This window comes from Drosophila santomea, chromosome 2L (genome assembly GCF_016746245.2).
Source record: "Drosophila santomea strain STO CAGO 1482 chromosome 2L, Prin_Dsan_1.1, whole genome shotgun sequence".
Classification (NCBI taxonomy): Eukaryota; Metazoa; Arthropoda; class Insecta; order Diptera; family Drosophilidae; genus Drosophila; species Drosophila santomea.
Genome location: NC_053016.2, coordinates 14,313,738 through 14,332,060, shown reverse-complemented (window position 1 = coordinate 14,332,060; position 18,323 = coordinate 14,313,738). Strand labels below are relative to the sequence as shown.

Sequence of the window (18,323 nt, the reverse complement as noted above, 5' to 3'; positions counted from 1 at the left end):
AATGGGCCAGACCATATGAAGCATACGAAACCCGCCCCGAAAGACAACATCCCCGTTATTCTTGGCACATTACGAATGGGATGGGAATCCAAACCCTTTCAACGCACCAACGCATCTCTGGCGAAACTAAAAATCATAAAACGCAAACTTTGCTGACCAACACAAACAGACAGACGCACAGACAAGGGGAAACATGAAAAGGCGAACAAAGTATCATAAAGCAAGCGATTTTTTAACAATAAAATAAAAGAAAAGCACACAAAAGGTACGACCCCCTCCATCTAGCCCCCCTTATCAACCCTCGGCCTTGGAAAACTGCTTCAGCAACAGCACAGCTTGGCATTTAACACGGCCCATAAGACCAAATATAGAATGTCCAGGACCAAAAATAAATTACATGCCCATTATGGCCAAGAATCCGATTTTCGTAGATACACACCAAACACACAGGCCAACCGAATGGAGAGCACTTTTTTCTACCCCTTTCGGAATGGCCAACACTTGGCCAGAACGTGATTTACCAAATTAGTGTTGCTGCAGGTCAAAATGGCGCTGGCCGTAACCGAAATCACATAAAATATGGCTAATACAATCCTTAATAGTCATTCGAAGGCCCGAACACAACAACAAAGGGGTTTCACACTTGTTCCATTCTCTCAGCGGCATTATGTGTGCTTAATGCGAAATATTTTGACTAAAAAAGCTAATTTAAGGATTTAGGGTAATCCTATATTTCCTCTAAATCAATAATATACAACAGGAGTAGAGTATATTGAGTATACACGAAATTCCGAAATAATAATGAAAGCAAATAACTGCACATCTAGAATACGTTTTAGTGTAAAAATATATAATGTAGCCTATTAAGTCATTAAAGCCATTAAAATCTAATGAAATTTTCGCAAACTTCATTTCGTGTTCATTTCAGGCGATAATTTAATTATGAAACAATTATATAAATAAGCAAACGAGTTATTAACAAACAGTGAATCGCATAATAACTTAATTGGGTATTAATGGGTATTGATATGTGCATCAGTGCTTTTAAGGAAAAACTCCCCCCTTTGAAAGCCCTAAACTCCCACTGATAAATATATCCCCATATTTAACAGTATTCCAGTTGCGGAAGCATATAAATTCGATTCAACTGCAACAATAAATAAGAATCATTTTGGGGGCGATTAACTTGGCGAATAAAGGGGGCGAAAAGCATTTCCTTGTATGTACGTGTGTGTGCGTGTGTGTCTGTATATATTGTTGGTGGATTAACCCTATAGGATTAACCCTAAATGTGCTGTGGCAATTATTGCCAACCGGATGACGCCGACGTCGACGCCGACTGCAGCTGGCATGCCAACTTAATTTTTAGCGCAGACGGCAACAACTTGACCCATATTTCCAATGAGCTGACACCCGCTCACCAACACCATCTCAGTGGCACTTAAAGCTCACACACACCCCTGTCCAAACGGAAGCCCCCACAACACCCCACCCCACCCCACCCCTTCATATCCTATCCCACTGCACATTAACGTACTGAAAACTGAAATTCTTGTCGTCGAAGCGGCAAATGAGCTGGAAGATGGAGTTGGATGGTGATGGTGGGTGATGGAGGATGGGGCTGGTGTTTTGGGGGTCCTGCTAAACAAATATATATACACGTAAATCTATATAAACTTGTTGGTGTGTCGGTGTGTGTGTGGGTGTGTGTTGGTGGACACACAGAGGTTTGTTGGTAACGAAAAACGAACGCAAAAGCGAAAACCGAAAACCATTGAAATGCCCATGCCAACGATGATGGAGGGGGGATGGGGGCTGCGAGGAGGCTGCTTTTGCGACGGCGCAAAAATAAATTAAGTAAAAATTAATGTCACAACACAACACAACAGAGCACGGCAAGCAGAGCAAGAAAAGCGGCAGCCTTGGCTTTTCGAAATGAATTTTATTAGGCAGATGTGCTGGCTGGAACATCCTTGCCTATTTCCCATTTCCCACTTGCCATTTCCCTTCGGCACTCCCAATTTTCCTTCTGGTCCTACTAGTCCTACTTGGCCACGCATAAACAAACACTTAAAGAGCGTATACAGGGTGCTTCGGTTTCAAAATCAAATTACGCGTTGCTGTTCCACTCCCCCACCCGAAAAAGAAAAACCCGCAACCACTACTTTCTCCTCGAAGAGAGCATCTCTCTCTTCTGCTCGGCACTCTCGCTCTAGCTCTCTCTCTCCCCCTCTCTTTCTCTCTGTGTGTTTGAATGTGTGTGTGTGTGTGTGGAGAAAGTGCGTGCCAAGCGTGGGTGGGTGAAAGCTCGCTTTTGCTGAAATTTTAGCCCTGGATGCTGCTGGAAGTTCCTGCTTGCTTCGCCTGCCTCCCCGAATATTGTTGCCGTCTTTTGGGCACGCATAGAAATTTTAATGTTAGCCTCGTGCCAGCAGAAAAATGGGAAAAGCCCTGCGGAAAAGCGAGGAGGCGACGGCGAAGAAAGGAGCTATCCCAGCGATACTGCACGCAATTTAATTTTGATTTTCATTGCTTTGTCGCACGATGAGCGGCAAACTGCATTAGCATGGCATTTCAAAGATAACTCGACTATATTGCATGTTATTACTGCTGCATTGCAATAATGTCGGGCTGCTGAAATGCAGCAACGACATCGTGGCCAACATCAATTTGGGGCAATTACACTCGCAAATTGTTTACTGTCTGCCACAGCACTTTATTTCGTGTTTTCCGATTATGCTAGAGTTCATTTTGGTTTTTAAGTTGTGGTATATCCGGTTATTAGGTACCAAAATGATGTTACTTTAAACGACAGCTTTTTGTGTCGGAAGCTGAAACAATTTCTCGGATTTTTATTTCACATAATCACATTTCTCGCAAAGTTAAATTTATTAACATTACATATTAGCATTTTCCACTAAAACGTTATCAAGCCTAAAAATTGTTGCATAAAAATTGTTGCACAGTGATATTGTTTATCTATCAAATGTTGATGGCAAGAAATAGTAATATATAAAAGGAAAGACGAGTACATATCGTTTTTAGCTATAGGGATTTTTTGTGTCCTTAATGCAAACACTTTAAAATTGAATAAGTCAATGTTTCGGCAATTTGATTAGCAACTCTTTGTACTCCGCTTAACCAACTAATTGTGTAAAGAACGAAAAACACTTTACAGCTGGGCTTTTGTGCTCTGATCGAACCGTCCGCGACTTAAGTGCATTTTAAATGTGGCCTTTTGTGTGCTGATTTTTCGCCGATATTCCTGCTGCCTTCTGCTCGTCCGGACTGAAACTCCATTAAAAATAATTAATGTTGCGGCGTTTGAAATAGTTGCAGGATAGGGAGCTGAGGTGGGTCGCGGATGCTTGGCTGCTGCAATATCTGCTCTACCAGTAAAGTAGAAGTAAATAATAATTACTAATACCGTGGATGCAGCCAGGCGGTGATTATAGTCTGGGCCACGGCTTGCACCACCGACAGCAACACCACCACGGGCGGTAATTCAGCGCACAGGCAAAGCAGATTGCGTACCACCAGCAAACCCCACCTCCTGTCCCCCAGGCTCCATTCGAGCTGAGCTGCCAGCGAGGCAATTGACCAACATTTTCAATTAATTTTTGCTCCAATAAGCAGGCGGGCTGCGCTGCCAGTGGAGGAGTGAGTGCGACGACAGGCGACCCACCAACCCACCAACCCACCGACCCCACCTCCTTGACCTCCCAGCCCAGTGAGCAGCCACAGCCAAGTCAGCCACCCACCCACCCAACATTTACATGCCCCTCGGATGAAAGTTTGCTTTGGCAGTAAAGTTATTTGAAGCGCAGCTGTTGGCCAAAGTCAACCCTTGCCATGAAATGTTGCTGCAAGCATATATTTTCCTTAGAGCTGTAAGTATTGTGTCTTGAAATTAATAAGCAACGTTAACAAACTATGTATATTGGATGAGCATCTCATAATTCAATTTTAATCGTAGAGACACTGCCAAAGTTCAGTTAACTGAAAGGAAGGAACAAAACTCACTTCTTACATTCATAACGAGTATAACTAAATATTTTTTCAGATTTAAGTATTTTCCTTTCAAACGCTTCTGACTTTTTCTATCTTTCAAGGGAATTTGACCCGATTTTTAACTTTGTAGCTGCAAGAACTGGTTGAAAACCTCGTAAGTGATATGTTTTGTTGCGAGGTTGGTCTCTCTCTTGAACCATTGCTTTTTCTCCTCCTTTTAAACCAGCAACTAAAAATGCTTGTAGTTCTTGGAAAATATGCTTGCAAGCGCCCATATACACACGTGTACGCACCTGCAGTTTGTGTAGCTACAACTAAACATGGTGCAAGTGATTCCATGTGCATTAACTTAAATGCTTTGCGGGATGGGCACTTTGCGTTCTAAAAGGTAGAACTGAAATAAAATAAAAAAAAAATAAAAAGCTTGGTAAAAAGCAGCAGAAGAAGGCGGTCCACAGTGGCGAGAGCTGTGCAGTAGGCAAAAGGAGCTGGATAAAAATGCTTTTTCAAACATTTAACGATTTTTTAGGTCAGCCAAGAGCGCACGAATATTTTATCATAAAAAAATAAAAATACGAATGTACAGGCAAATATCAAATTGTGTGTGGCCCAGGTGCACATAACTTATTTCTTTGGCCTTAGTTTGTAGAAGTCAGACGCTCTCCAGTTTGCAGTGGGGTTTATGGGAATTTCCCTTTGCAAGTTGCCAGCTTCTCAAATGCGAAACTTATTAACGTACTTCAGGATGTGCATTAGGAGTGCGAGTGGCGCTGCCACCGTTGGTTTCTCTAATTGCAGCATCCACAAATGTTGCATCCACAAAAACGTGGCCTTGCCACGGCTTGACAATAAGCAGCCTGCAAACTTGGCTTGCAAAAATTGTGAAGCAGCGCCAGCACAAATCATGGAATGCAGCTGCTGCGGGGGCAAACATTTTGTGATTATTGAAACACGGCCCCCTCCTCGTCACTCACATGCACTCGTTCTCTTTCTCTTTCTGCCCCGGTCGCACCGTCTCTCTCGCTCGCTCTCTGGCCATCTCTCTCTCTCTTCGGTACTTCGGTGCTTCGGTGCTGTAAATAATTTCAAAGCCTGCGTACCGCCGAAAAAATAGGTCAACAGTGTTGCTACCGTTAAACTGGGCGTGACGGCAAAAGTGGCGAGCTGAAGTTGCATGCGCCACGCCCCTTCGGATCCCTATGGCTCCCTATGGCTCCTGCTGCGTCCCCAACTGAATATTCCGCCCGAAAGCTTATGGAACATAAAGTAGCTAGCCCTAAAATTCAGCCACGTATCGCATATTTCTCATTCGCTAACGCCCACCCTCCCACCACTCCTAATTGGACTGGCGGTGGGCGTGGCAGGGACATACACCCGCACACATAAATTGCAGAGGATCAACTAGTGGTTAATATTTGATGGCTGCTGTTTGCGTTTTCCCGAGTTGCAGCAACAGCGAACTGCATCCGAGCTAAACTGCAGCGACCTACTTTCCGACAATGCATTTCTGCAGAGGAGATGCCGAGCGAAGGGGGATTTGTGGGTGGATTGGCTTTTTGGGGGTGGTGGGCAGGAATCTGGGGTGGTAAGTGTTGTTCGAGGGCTGCATCAACAAGTACACACTGAATAATTTGCAGGACTCCCGCTAGGATGCGATGGGAAATGAGTAAGAGTTCTGGCTGTTGGTTTTGACGAATGTCTTCAGCCAAGGGAAATGAAACTATCCCCTACAGAAAGCCATAAAATTGCAATTGCCGAAGGAAAAGTTAAATTCTTCCGAAAACACTTATTTATTCAATTACTAGAAGAATATGGTATCTGAAGCTCTAGCCAATATTTTATAGTTTTCGTTTTAAATTGCATATCTGGGAACTTTGGAAAATACAATCTGTTTTCACTCATTTTTCATCAGCACCACTTTTCCCTAGCCCTTTTACAGTTTTAACAGTCTCTATTCCAAAACAAACGAACCATGAAAATGCTCTGCTTTAAACTGAACATTTTCCCCCGTGGATTCCGTGTGGAATTTTTGAGGTAACTATTTATATAATTCGTTTATGCATTTGAAAAGCTTATTTTCCGTGCGCTAGTTGCCCAAGGCTTTAGCTCAACTGTTGCAGAACGCTCTCCAGTTGCAAAGCTAAAACAATTTTTGATAGCAAAATATAATAAATAAATAACTAAGCAGCAAAAGAGCAGACTGTGCAAAAAGTGAGGGCAAAAAGTACGTGTAAAAATCAAGAGCGGGCGAAAGATAAGGCGGAACGAAAGGCAATGGCAAAGGCAAAGGCAAAGGCAAAGGCATCCGAGTCCAGTCGAGTCAAGTTGAGTTGAGCCAGGCCATGTCCTTGGGCGACTTCCCACGCAAAAATATTCACCAGCAAAGGTTACCCCAACGCAAACACACACACACACACACACACGTGCGCGCACGCACACAGATACGAGTGAAAGCAATCAAAGTGAATGGCGGAAATAAACACACATACACATACACAGAAACAGAAACAGATACGAGCCGAAACACAGATACTCAACACAGCGGCAAAGAGAGAAGAAAACAACATAAAAATTAAAGAAGCTTTAAGTATTCCCGTTGTTTTTGCTGCCGAGGGGGCAGATAGTGGTTGCGAGCTCCATCCACTTGCAACAAATCGCCCCTTTTCTTAGAATTTGCACGCTTTCGATGTTTATTCGCTCTCACGCACTCTCTTCGCTCGCACTTTCTCTGCGGCGGATTTTCTCGGCTCTTTTCCGGCTCTGCTCTCCCTGTTTACCCCAAAGCTTTGCTCCACGCTCCACGCTCCTTTGTGCAAAACACATATAAATGTGCAGCGATTATGGCTAAAAAGATCCGTGTGCCGCTGCCAGATACACTTATACACTTCGCAAAGATACAAATACAGATACACAAAAGCGCTCGACTTTTGAAGCAGATGCTTGGGCTTAAGATATAACATAAATAATGCCTCTACTTAGGCATAGAAATAAAGCCTTTTAATTCTAATTCAAAATATCAGCATTTAATCAGAATCAACATTTAGCCTAGAAAGTAATTGCGTTTAGCTGTTCTGGATTATATTGAATTAATTTTTTTATAACTTTACAAGCCATTCGCTTATATAATAGCACTTTTATGTTTTTGAAATAAGTTCAAAGGTAGTGCGCCCACCAATGTGTTCATATACTCGTATCTAGACGGATTTTAACTTCTTAAATAATGAATTTTCAATCCAGATAACGTTAAATATGAGACTCACACTCAGTCTCAATAACTTAATAGTCTTTAGTTCTGAGTGAAAACATAACATTTCAAGTATGTCTGTTAATTCGTCTGAGTATTTTTAGCCATTTTCAAGTTGGCTTGTTTGCTGATGTGCTGAGCATGAGCACTCTTGCCTCGAATGTTTATGAATATTTTATTTACGTAAGCCAGTAATCAGCATATGAGTCCATATTGCTGCTAAGGGACTCACAATCCGTAAGCGAGATATGATGGGTAAAATGTTTATTAAACGTTTTAAATTTATCAGCTACCAGCTATGAAGCGAACGGTGGTAGTATCTAATAGTTTGTCAGATAGCTTAGTCCTCCTAATCTCCTAAATTTGATTTTTAGTCACAATGACGATGGCTTATCCTATCTGTCTTTTCTGTAAAACTTAGGAACCAGCACTACATAGAACACGGCCAAATTATTTTTATTCTTATCTAAGCGTGGTTCTAAAATCCTGATAAATAGATGAAACAGCCAATGGCTTGAATAAAGATTAAATCCGCACAATTTTCGATAAGAGGAAAGAGGATAAGAGATCCAAATGCCCTACATAATATTTGTAGGGCTTATATTATATATTGATGGGTTGCTTTCCACATGTCCAATTTAATATCTGCCATTTAAAACATAAGCATTATAAGGTATGATAATGTTGATACGCTTTATTCTCTAATAAAAATGGTTTAAAATTAACAATCAATGTTGATCTAACACAGCCCAAAGCCAAGGGATGCACCTGACCCCATCATGGCACCCATTCGTCCACATCCACGGTCTTCTGCGAGTATTGGCACTCCATCTCCTTGTTGGCCAACGCAGCCCGCTCCTGGCGATATCGTCTACCTCCCAGGAGACCCACAATGAGCAGAACGAAAAGGAATCCACTGGCAACACCAATGATGGGAATGGTCCAGGGATTCAGCTCATCCTCATCGTCGGTGGCCTCGTTCAGCCCAAGAATCTGGTCGAGCAAAGTGCGCCGGCAGCTGAGCACCCCAGTTGCATCCCCACTCTCCTCCGGCACATAACCATCCGAGCATTGACATACGCCGGAGTCCACACATGTTTGATGAGGGCCACAGCCGGATTTTAGGCATCCCACTTCATTGCTGTCGAATTGCTTCTCGCGGCATTCGCCGCGGAAAAGGACGAAATCATCGGGACAGTGAGTGGCCGTGAAAGCGGCTGTTGAACTGGTGCTCAGGACCTCAGTGTTGTCCTCGGTGGTGTCCAGTTCCTCAGAGATTGACTCTGCACTCAGCTCGGTGCACCGCTCCTCGGCCTTATCCCACCGATATCCGGAGTTGCAGGAACAGCGGTCCACATCGATGCACTTGCCATTGGCACAGCCATCGCCCACCCGGCAAACTGGGGCACATCCACCGCTCACCCCATCGTCAGTTGGCTGCAGTTGGGTGTACCCGTCGCCGCAGGCGCAGGTGTTGGGAGCCACGCACTGAGCTCCCGTAGGACACGGGGTCTGGCAGATGGGTTCGCAGTAGTGGCTGCCATCCTGGTGATTTCTGGCCGACACGTAGCCGGAAATGCACTCACAGCGATCTGGAGCGGCACAACTGGCGTGAGCGGGACAGCCCCTAGTGCAGATGGGCTCACACAGGCCGGATTCCACCTCCAAGTAGCCGGGGCAGCACTCCCTGACCAGCCGGTGGGTGACTTGTTCCTCCTCGGAAACGTAGTCCTCGGTGATCTTCTCCGTCTTCTTCCAGATCTTCCACTTGGAGGGCTGCTTCACGATGACCCGCTGCTTGGTCACTGGTACTGTGGCTCGAATCGTCTCGTTCCTTTCACAGTAATTACCACGCCTATCGTTCGCTGCAACGGATCCGAGCACCAGAATCAGGGCCCAAATGTATTTCATTTTGCAGTTTGACTTGTCCGCTCGCAACTGCAGTCGGTACACAACTGAATTTTCCCAGAACAAGAAGTGCGGACAACAGCTAAGCTGGCCACTCAGGCAGTCGACAGCGGGGAGGATCGGCGGAGAGCGCAGGCAGGCCACCAGATAGGACTCAACAACATCCGCAGCTAGATACAATCGCTCTCTACACTGAAAACAACTATCGATGGGAATGTAGCGCTACGCCGAGTGTTGCAAATATTTAGCTAACTGCCCTAGGATGTAGCATTGGAATAATTAGAGACTAGAATGTTTAACATAAATGAATACCATTCATTTACACTTTTTAATTCAAAAAACTCGTCATAATTTCGTGCAGTGCTGTGATCTCGGAGGGTTGCAGCATATCTGTGCCGCTGCCAAAGGTCACCCTCGGATTTCTGATCTCTCTGACTTTGAACCTCCCTCTCTTTATCACAGTGTACTATCTATGGATGTCCCTTTCTGTTATTATCATAAAACCCGCTTTATAAATTGCCCGCATAAAGACGGCGATAAGTTTGAAAATAACATACAACATAAAGATGCAATTGTTTTCCATTGAGAATCGTTGCCGATATGACTCACATAGAGCGGAACTGATCGGCTTACATTGATATATTTTTACTTCACGACTTCCTCCGCATCTAATAGAAAATTATAATCACTTTACACTACTGCGTTCTTTAAAAATGCGCCTGATTTTTTATGGGTGAAAAGTATACCTCATGTCCAAACAGTTTGATCCTAGGATTTTTTCCACTTTACTCTTATCAACTGGTCCTTTTCGGTACCTGCTTTTTCGGAATTTTACCTGTTTTCTTCTAGTAGAAACGAAAAATTATACATTTTCCCTACAGGCAAGGTTTTTGTATCCAATTTAATTGACAGAAATAGTTTCCGTATGGTAATTTTGGGTAACATGATTTGACCATTAGGTTTTTGGACCACGTTTTGAAAACTGAGACTATAATTCTCTGACTGAAATGCTGGGGAGAATAAAATGAAAAGTCTGTTATTAAGCATCAAAAATGATAATGTAACACTGGTGTAGTGAAATGTGATTCTGTTGTTTGTCCATTTTCAAATCAAATTTTACAGCCAGTATGCCTAATATGCTTTTTGATTGAGTTTCCAGAGAGGTCGGTCAAGCAATTATCTCAATTGAAACATGATCCCCAAGCATTTAAGAGGTCACTCATTGGCAAGCTGAGCTTAATGCGCTTTACCGAAACGCAAATCAATTTGGCAGGATGAAATTCATAAATGTTTGAGGCACTTGAATAAATTCTGGCCCCCAGGAAGCCTGACGTCATTGGGCTGGTAGCAGTCGCACATTTGTTACTTTTGTCACGCTCGTTTCGAGTCGGGATCTCTGGGACAATGTTGTGTTGAGCACATTCACAGTGAACCCGAAACCCACATCCATATGTGCATGTGTGTATATAAACGAGTACACATATACATAGATGGATGTGGCGGCTATATGCGAGCGAGTGTCAATGCAGGAACAGGCGGCGTATAGGGCACGTATCCTGTGCCGCAAAATGCTCCAACTTGGTCGCCCCACGGGCTGACTTTATGGAACATATGAACGGATGAATGACAGCTGACATAGAGACAAAAGTGTGTGTGACACAGTCACATTCTAATCTAAAATAATTGAATTGAAGTCAGATTGCAACTGATGCCTTGTTCCCTGTTTGTGTGTCTGTGTGTCTGTGTGTCTGTGTGTGTGCGTGGCTATGTATCTGTATCTGTTTCTGTATCTGTATCGCACAGATAAAGATACAGATACGGCACGACGTTCTTCTTTTGAGCGACTGTGGCTGTGCTGGTTATCCCAGTTGTACTGGGTGTGCAAAGTGTAACTGTTGGATAACAGATAAACGGCATGTGCCACTTGCCACTGACAGTCAGCACGTATCTGTATCTTACTCTATACGGCGTACTCGTATATTTGTATCTTTTGCAGCCGCCAGCCGCCCACATCACATATGCGAGGCGCCGCCTGAGATAATTAATGGTTTACGGGGTTTCGCTAACTGGATTTTGGTTTTTCATTGTCTTCACAGAATCATCCCACAGCACCCACAACATCCACAGCACCCAAAAAAGCGAAACGGAACCCACCCAGCTCTTCACTTCTCGCCGAGATTCCTCACGTCGGCGACTGCAATTAGGTCGGAGGACTAGTCAAAGTCGTGGCCGCCCACTGAGTTATTGCCGAGTTTCGACTGCGATTCGCGACTTGCTAATTGCCAGCCATAAATTTGCATTATCTCACGTAGAGGTAAACTCCCGAAAAGCGTTCAAGGAAGTCCAAGTCCCGTCCCGTCCCTTCCCTGGCACTGTTAAATTATCTAAGTTGCTGGCGGACCCAAAAACTTTGGCCCACCTCGTGTGACATCTGCTGCTCAAATGCACAGGCACGTAGCTGCCTCCGAATCAGTTTGGGCTAAACTAGAAGGTCCTGGAGCTCGCAGGTACGAGATTCACTGGCTATGGAAGGCTTAACTGGCTGTCTGTTAGGGCATTTCATGGCTAGGCCTTCATCGGCACCTCAGCTCTCCGACCCGCTCCCTGCGGGCAAAAGTTTTGGTGGCACGAAAGTTTCCAGCTCCCGAATGATACGACAATAATTTTAATTATAGATTAGCAGACAAATCCTCGAATGGGCACTAAAATTTCACAAATTTTGAAGGACCAAGAAGTTTTGCCTATAAAGCTGCCTGCTACGTAAATTGCCACACAAATGATAGTTCGATTGAAATATTTTGTAAAATTGTATCGCTCCAATTAGGTAAATGGGCTTTATAACAAAAAATGTAAGCAACTATATATTAAATAAACTTGCATACACAGTTTTCTAGTGTTTCGGTATAATAGCTTTACTTAATAGAATAATTAATTAAGTCTATTTCCATTTTAAAATATTTTTCCAGGTCATGCGTAAACTAGTTATGACCACTTCAGTTTGGTTCAAGGATCCACATCAGTTTCTTGCTCTTAGCGAAAATATACCTAACATCTGCGAATTGCGCTGACCTTTTGCCTCCGTCAACTATCCATATCTATATTTACCAACCTCTGCACTGGCCTAGTTACGACTAATATTAAGTGGTCCAAGAAAAAGCGAGAGAATTGTTAACCTTAAATTCCTTTTTCATACGCGAAGCGAAGCGAAGGTTAATGGAACAAGCGCAGAAAGCTGAGACTGAGAAGTCCAACAAAAAGTGAGCATTGTTTGTCAGCTTTTGTGCGTTGGACTTGCCAGCTGCCAGTTGGCCCGACTACTATTACAAAAAACACAAAAAATAAAGGACACTGAGGAAAGGCTGGGGAAGACACACGTGGGAAACTTTGCAAATGGAAAAGTGAAACTGAAAACTGCGTCGCCGGCTGTGATTAAAAAAGTAGCGACGCCATTTGTGACACTTGTATATGTATGCCGTGGTAGGTGGGATAGGCATGTATATAATTTGCTTCATGGGCTACTCAGCAACTCAGCTACTCTGCTACTCTGCTGCTCTTCTCACTCGGCTGCGGCCATTTTCATCCGCTGCAAAGTTTAAGGTCCCTCATACATAAATAAGCAGTAGGCAAAGCGGCGTCGCCTCAAAGAACGGCGGCAAACAGCAGCATGGGCTGGAGGAGGGGCAGGTGGAGCAGTAGGGGCAACAACTAAGCGGACATGACACCCACTAGAAGAGCGCTCTTCAAAAGCGGCCAACAACAACGACACTCATCAACAACGGCCAAACAAGGGCGATAAAAACAAGCGCAACAAGGACTCTGAAACCCGAGACCCGGAGTCCAACATGACACATCGTCATCATACACGAGCGCCACGTAACAGTCGCGACTGCGACTTCCACAGCCGAGATCCTGACAACGCCTATGTCCTATGCACGAGTGTATGTGTGTGTGTGTGTGTGTGTTCGTTTTCGTGCTAGTGTGGTGGCGAGTGGGCAGGCAGGCTGGAGGCTTTGGATGTCCTTTGAGCAGTCACTGTGGCACTGTGGCAGTGAGGCAGTGTGGCAGTCAGTCAGGGCTGCTGGCACATAATTAAGGACATCGTCGGCAAACGCGAGAGGCTGCGAGGCGGGCAGCGCGAAGTGAATTACTTTCGGGGATACTCTACCCAAATGGCACTGGTCCAAGGACAATGGATCTGCGGTTTTCACTTTCAAACAATGTGTATTATTATACTCGAGTGTACGAAACCAAAGAAATCCCATTAAATTGTGCAATAAACGTATGTATTAAAGTCGGAAAAATGCTACGTTATCTATGGATGCAACTTCAGAAATTAATGTTAAATATACAAAACAATTATATTTGCATATTTAAATGTTACACTTGAATAACCAAATAAGTTGAGTTGAGACATGTATCTTTTGGACAGGCATATTCTCTGCACTGTTTTAGCTCCATATAACAACATATAGCAACATATAGAACTCTAACTCTAGAACTATATCTAGAACAATTTACAGGGTATAATCCATAGTGCGTTATAGTGCAATTTTTATCTTGTTTGCCCTCGGATTTGCTGACGAGTGTGAGTGTGTTTTGTGGGTGGCAACGATGGGTGGGCGTGACGGAGTCTGCATGAATGAATGATGAATGAAATGGCCAAAGACGCGGCCTGAGCACGGCAAGAATGGGTCTGGGTCTGGGCAGTGCCGCTGTAGCTCTGTAGCCGAAGACAATGCCTCAAATGGGCATAATGAGCGTAAGGAGGCGGCAAAGCCGAAAGTGCTCTTGGGCGCTGCCAGTGCGGGACAATGCAGCGCGAATTGTGTCATATTATTAATGAAAAAGAGCCTGGCCAAAATGAGCAGCGAGTGCAAGAGATGAAAACAAAACAGGAAGCTGGAGCAATTTTAATATGCAACAGTAGTCGTGCTGACTGTGTGCCTCAGCGTGTGTGTGTGTGTGCGTATTTAGCGGCGTATGTGTGTGTGTGTGCCTCCCGAAATGAAAATGAAAATCAAGCCAGATCCCAAAAACCACGGCACCAGAGCAAATAAACCCACGACGGAGCGAGCGTCAAGTTATTTATTTGGCAATTGTGCGCTGCTTTTTATTGTCCTCCGAGTGGCTGCTGCTCTGTTTGCTTTTGGGCATTGCTCCGGAACACCCAACCCACCAGCACACCCACCCACGCAGTGCCACCCACCCACCCACTTACTCGCCAGCTGGGAGCTGGGTATTTGAATGTGGCTCTGTGGTCGTCGAAAGGTCAATGGAACAATTTTAAATTGCTCGCCCGAGAAGTGAAACAAAAAACCAAATCAACTCCAACCGCCTGCACAGGAGCGATGGAGAAGACTGAAATAATGCCTGCGGTTATGGCGTTGGGTATACGAACCCCTCTGTGGCTATGGCAGGTTTTGAAATACTTTGGCTGTTTCCAAAGCATTCAGTACGCAATATTAAATCAAAACAAGACATTGAAGTTGTTTTCCCTAACTTGTGTTAAAATGTATCAGCAAATTACGAACCAGAAACATTAAATTAACTTAAATACAAGTATTGAGATTGTTGTTAAGGGACTCACCTACTATCCCTTCTCCATTTGTTATGCAATCAAAGTTTTTTCCAATTGGCATTCAAGAATAGCGTTGATTGTGTTGAATAATTACTCGTAGAACTATTCCTTTTACTGGTTCGTGTATTAAACTTGTTGTATGCGTATTAATATTTTTTAAACTTTTTTATCAAATTTGTCTCCCGGAATTTTTGGTTGATAAGTAATGAAGTTGATGTAATTTATTTTTAATTCAATAATGATTATTATTTATGTATAATCGATTATGTATGTATGTATCGAGTTAATCGTAATTTTTAATTCCGTCAATCGAAGACTTTCAAGGAATTTCCGAATTATTCCCACTTAGATTTATCAGCCAATTGAGCTGTTGTGGAACTGTCCTTATGTTTTAATGTACTATTATTAAAAATTTGTATCAATCTTGTGCGTGTTTCAGTTGCTTATCGAGAATTTATATATCATTTGCGAGTTTAGTTTTCTATATAATAGAACACTTCGTATTTAAATGGATTCTTTGTTGGTAATTTGTGTATGGATATTATAATTCTCTTGTCTTTACGTGAGTTTGGAATTTTAGGTGTGTATGCATTTTATGTTTAATGTCGGTTTTAATATTTACAACTGGCTCAAGTCGTTTGCTTTTGAGTAGTCATCGCCATTAATAGTAATTAATATTTTCAGTTTGTTTTCCCTTTGTTTGAATTACAAAATTGCTTTAGTCGTGGGCTTATGCGTTTATTCAGTTCAGCGATTGAATAGTTTTCGCGGTTTAGTATTCGTTTCCGCAGCTTGAAGAACTTTAAAATTGATTTATTTCTTGCGAATTTCACTCAACCGAATTAAATATTGCTTAGCTTATAAATTTGTATGTACGAGTATGTGGCTTTATATTTGTTTATTCCGATATCCACTATTAGTTCTGGCATCCATTGCATGTGTCATGCGTGTCGACGGCTATAAAGTGGAGAGGAATAACATTTAATTTAGTTAATGAAACTAACCATTTAATATTCAGTGAGCAATAATCACGAGTTTCTCACTTGTTGATAATGGCCCAGAATATCATATCATTCGGTTTTATTCATTCGTGCCACCCCTTTTTCCCAGCCAGACGCCCACACAATGTGAACATAAAAGTAACCATGGCCGTTTATTTTTTGGCACCTGTTATACAGGCAGACACACATACGGGTATGTAAAATAAAGACAGAGAGCGAGCATGGGCGAACGAAAGAGAGCGCGAGAGTTGCACTTGACATGTATCTGAAAGATACTTTCCTTTTTGAATATTGATGGCTTGATGGTCAATTAGCGATTCGCCCCTACGCTTCCTTGCCAGAATTCGAAAGTAATAGGAATGACAAAATCGGTGGCATAAAAATAAAATAGAGGCAGGAAGGATGTACGAAAATTTGTGTATGGCTATAAACCGAATGATAATGGTTAAACCGATACACAGATGATGAGATGATGATGATGATGGAATTTTCACAAACACACGCACACACGCACAAACGAGCTCCGGACCAAATAGAGACGGACAAAGAGAGCAAAAAGGACGTTCACAGTACGTTATGTTTCAAATTACATTTGCTGCTGAATATCAAGTGCATTCTATAGAAAGTCCTGGATAGTTCAATGGGTTTACCTGCTGGAATTGTTGTATATATCTGTTTCTAATATTTTATTTGCAGGCCGTGTGCGAGTGTGGGCACACACTGGTATTAGTATATAAGATATATAGTATTGTTGTGCACACACACACACGCACACACACACACACTGGCAGGGGCACGCACAGAGTCACACACTCACACAAACAGACGCGCGCGCACCGTTAGCGACAGACAACAGGCACACACTTAAACACACGCACACACCCGGAGAGAGACGCACGGAGATACGAGATACGGATACGGATGCGGACACAGACCACGGGCAGCGCGTTAGGACTCTCCGGCTCCGATGGCACACTCTCAACCGCTCCAGCGCTCAGCCGTCCAACCGTTCAACCGTTCAATCGTTCAATCGCTCAATCGCTCAGCCGCTGTGCAAAAAGGCAACTGACAGCACAACCCGAAACCGGAACACCAACTGAGCCCGATGCCCGTGCAGCATTGCCAGCGAGGCGGCGCTGGAAGTCCTTTAGCTGCAGAAGCAGAGTCCTTTGCTGGAGCCGAGAACCAGCACGAAAGCGACGAGCTCGACCCTCGGCATCCCACGACACATCCTTGTGCAGGAATTCGAAATCCGAGCGCTGCTTGGGGATGCGCTGCCGATGTGAAGGCTGGAACATGTACCTAGGCGCACACATATATGCCACGAGTCCTTGCCAGCCGTCAGGACTCGTGACTCCACGGAGCCTGGAAAGTGCTGGCTATGTGCAAGTGAGTTCGACTCCGGCAGCTTTCAAGCTCTTCCCGGCGAGCTTTTCTCGGAGGCTGTAAGAGAGCGCCAGGAGATGGGCACTCTCGGGTTCATTTATACAGGGTGCAGGGCATTCCTGTCGATGCCCATTGCTTTGGTGGTAGTGCGTGGTCAACTCAAGATGTTTCGAAATATTCTGGAAATATAATTTATATGTATAATACCAAAAATCTTAATAAAAAATTAAACATATTTTATGTATTTTAAAAAATAAATAAATTAAGTAACATTATTAAGTGAGGAGGATAAATAAATGTACAATATATAATTTTTAAAGTTCCGACAGGTTTCATTTACTGTTAGCCAAATACCTAAAATTTATTTACATAAATTTCAATAATTTGCACCCCCACACCCGAAATACCATTGCTTTAACATTCTGCCACTCCAGCTAACTTGACCTACTGCTGCCGATTTTCACCTTCATCAATTCAATCGAAACTAATTTGAAAGTCCTGCGAATACAGAGAACACATTCATTCATACACGCAATGCCAAATACACGTTATTGGAGCTTACACCCATACCAATAGCAGTTTACACGGACACACAAACGCGCTAAACGGGCGATGGGCACCCATACAGACGCAGCATGCGTAGGTCCAGAGCCAAAAATGATTTATGACCCCACAAAAAAATTAATTTAAAGTAAGTTCGTATGAATGAAAAATGGCTTTTACAAACCGAAAACTACAGGGCACCCGCAGAGCGAGAAAATGAGAGCGAAATGGAAAATGCCAGGCGAGCGAAAGTGAGAGAAAGATGCTGCAAAGCATAATTGCACGGTTCTCTTTGGGCCGAAACACTTGTGGGCAGCTGTCTCTTAGGCTCAGAGCTTTAAGCTCTTAGGGACCTTCCAATGCAGTTATCCCTGTTTGCCCTTCCAGTGGCTCTCAAACCTTTTCGGGTCGCGCACCCGACGGCAAGTGAACGAAGGACACAGGAGGCAGCCAGGAGCTGCTCGGCTTTCCTGCTCACATTTTTCTCGCCATCCTGCCATCGGTTGGTATCCATGAATGAAGGCTGCTGATAATGCCAGCACTTGCGCCAGGATGTAGCCGCAGGACATGCATCGGCCCCGCATCCCCGACCCTGCCGCGCCCAAAAATCCAGCTGACGGATCTTGCGTCTGTTTTTGCTTGATAAATATGC

The 18,323-nt window shown here is 43.7% G+C and overlaps 2 protein-coding genes across 5 annotated transcripts in view; both read right to left on the bottom strand.

Annotated features, from left to right (window-relative positions):
- The window catches only part of LOC120445878 (neuronal acetylcholine receptor subunit alpha-7), a 53,693-nt gene extending 36,799 nt beyond the window's left edge, over positions 1 to 16,894 (bottom strand). The window contains exons 1-2 of one of the 4 annotated variants that reach the window (XM_039626562.2): positions 16,560 to 16,894; positions 14,751 to 15,698 (exon numbers count right to left, since the gene is read on the bottom strand). The gene's annotated coding sequence lies outside the window, so the exon portion shown is untranslated. Of the gene's footprint in view, positions 1 to 14,750; positions 15,699 to 16,392 lie in introns of all 4 variants that reach the window. The other 3 variants (XM_039626643.2, XM_039626731.2, XM_039626817.2) reach the window with 3 other exon arrangements.
- On the bottom strand, positions 7,925 to 9,234 carry LOC120446098 (cell death abnormality protein 1). The gene has a single exon (XM_039626937.2). It carries the CDS (start codon positions 9,164 to 9,166, stop codon positions 8,033 to 8,035), a length of 1,134 nt encoding a protein of 377 aa, XP_039482871.1. The 5' UTR covers positions 9,167 to 9,234; the 3' UTR covers positions 7,925 to 8,032.
- Positions 16,895 to 18,323: the final 1,429 nt, after the last annotated feature.

Bases quoted from the DNA above. Each gene is read 5' to 3' on its own strand.
- LOC120446098 (XM_039626937.2), bottom strand. From the start codon at position 9,166: ATGAAATACATTTGGGCCCTGATTCTGGTGCTCGGATCCGTTGCAGCG.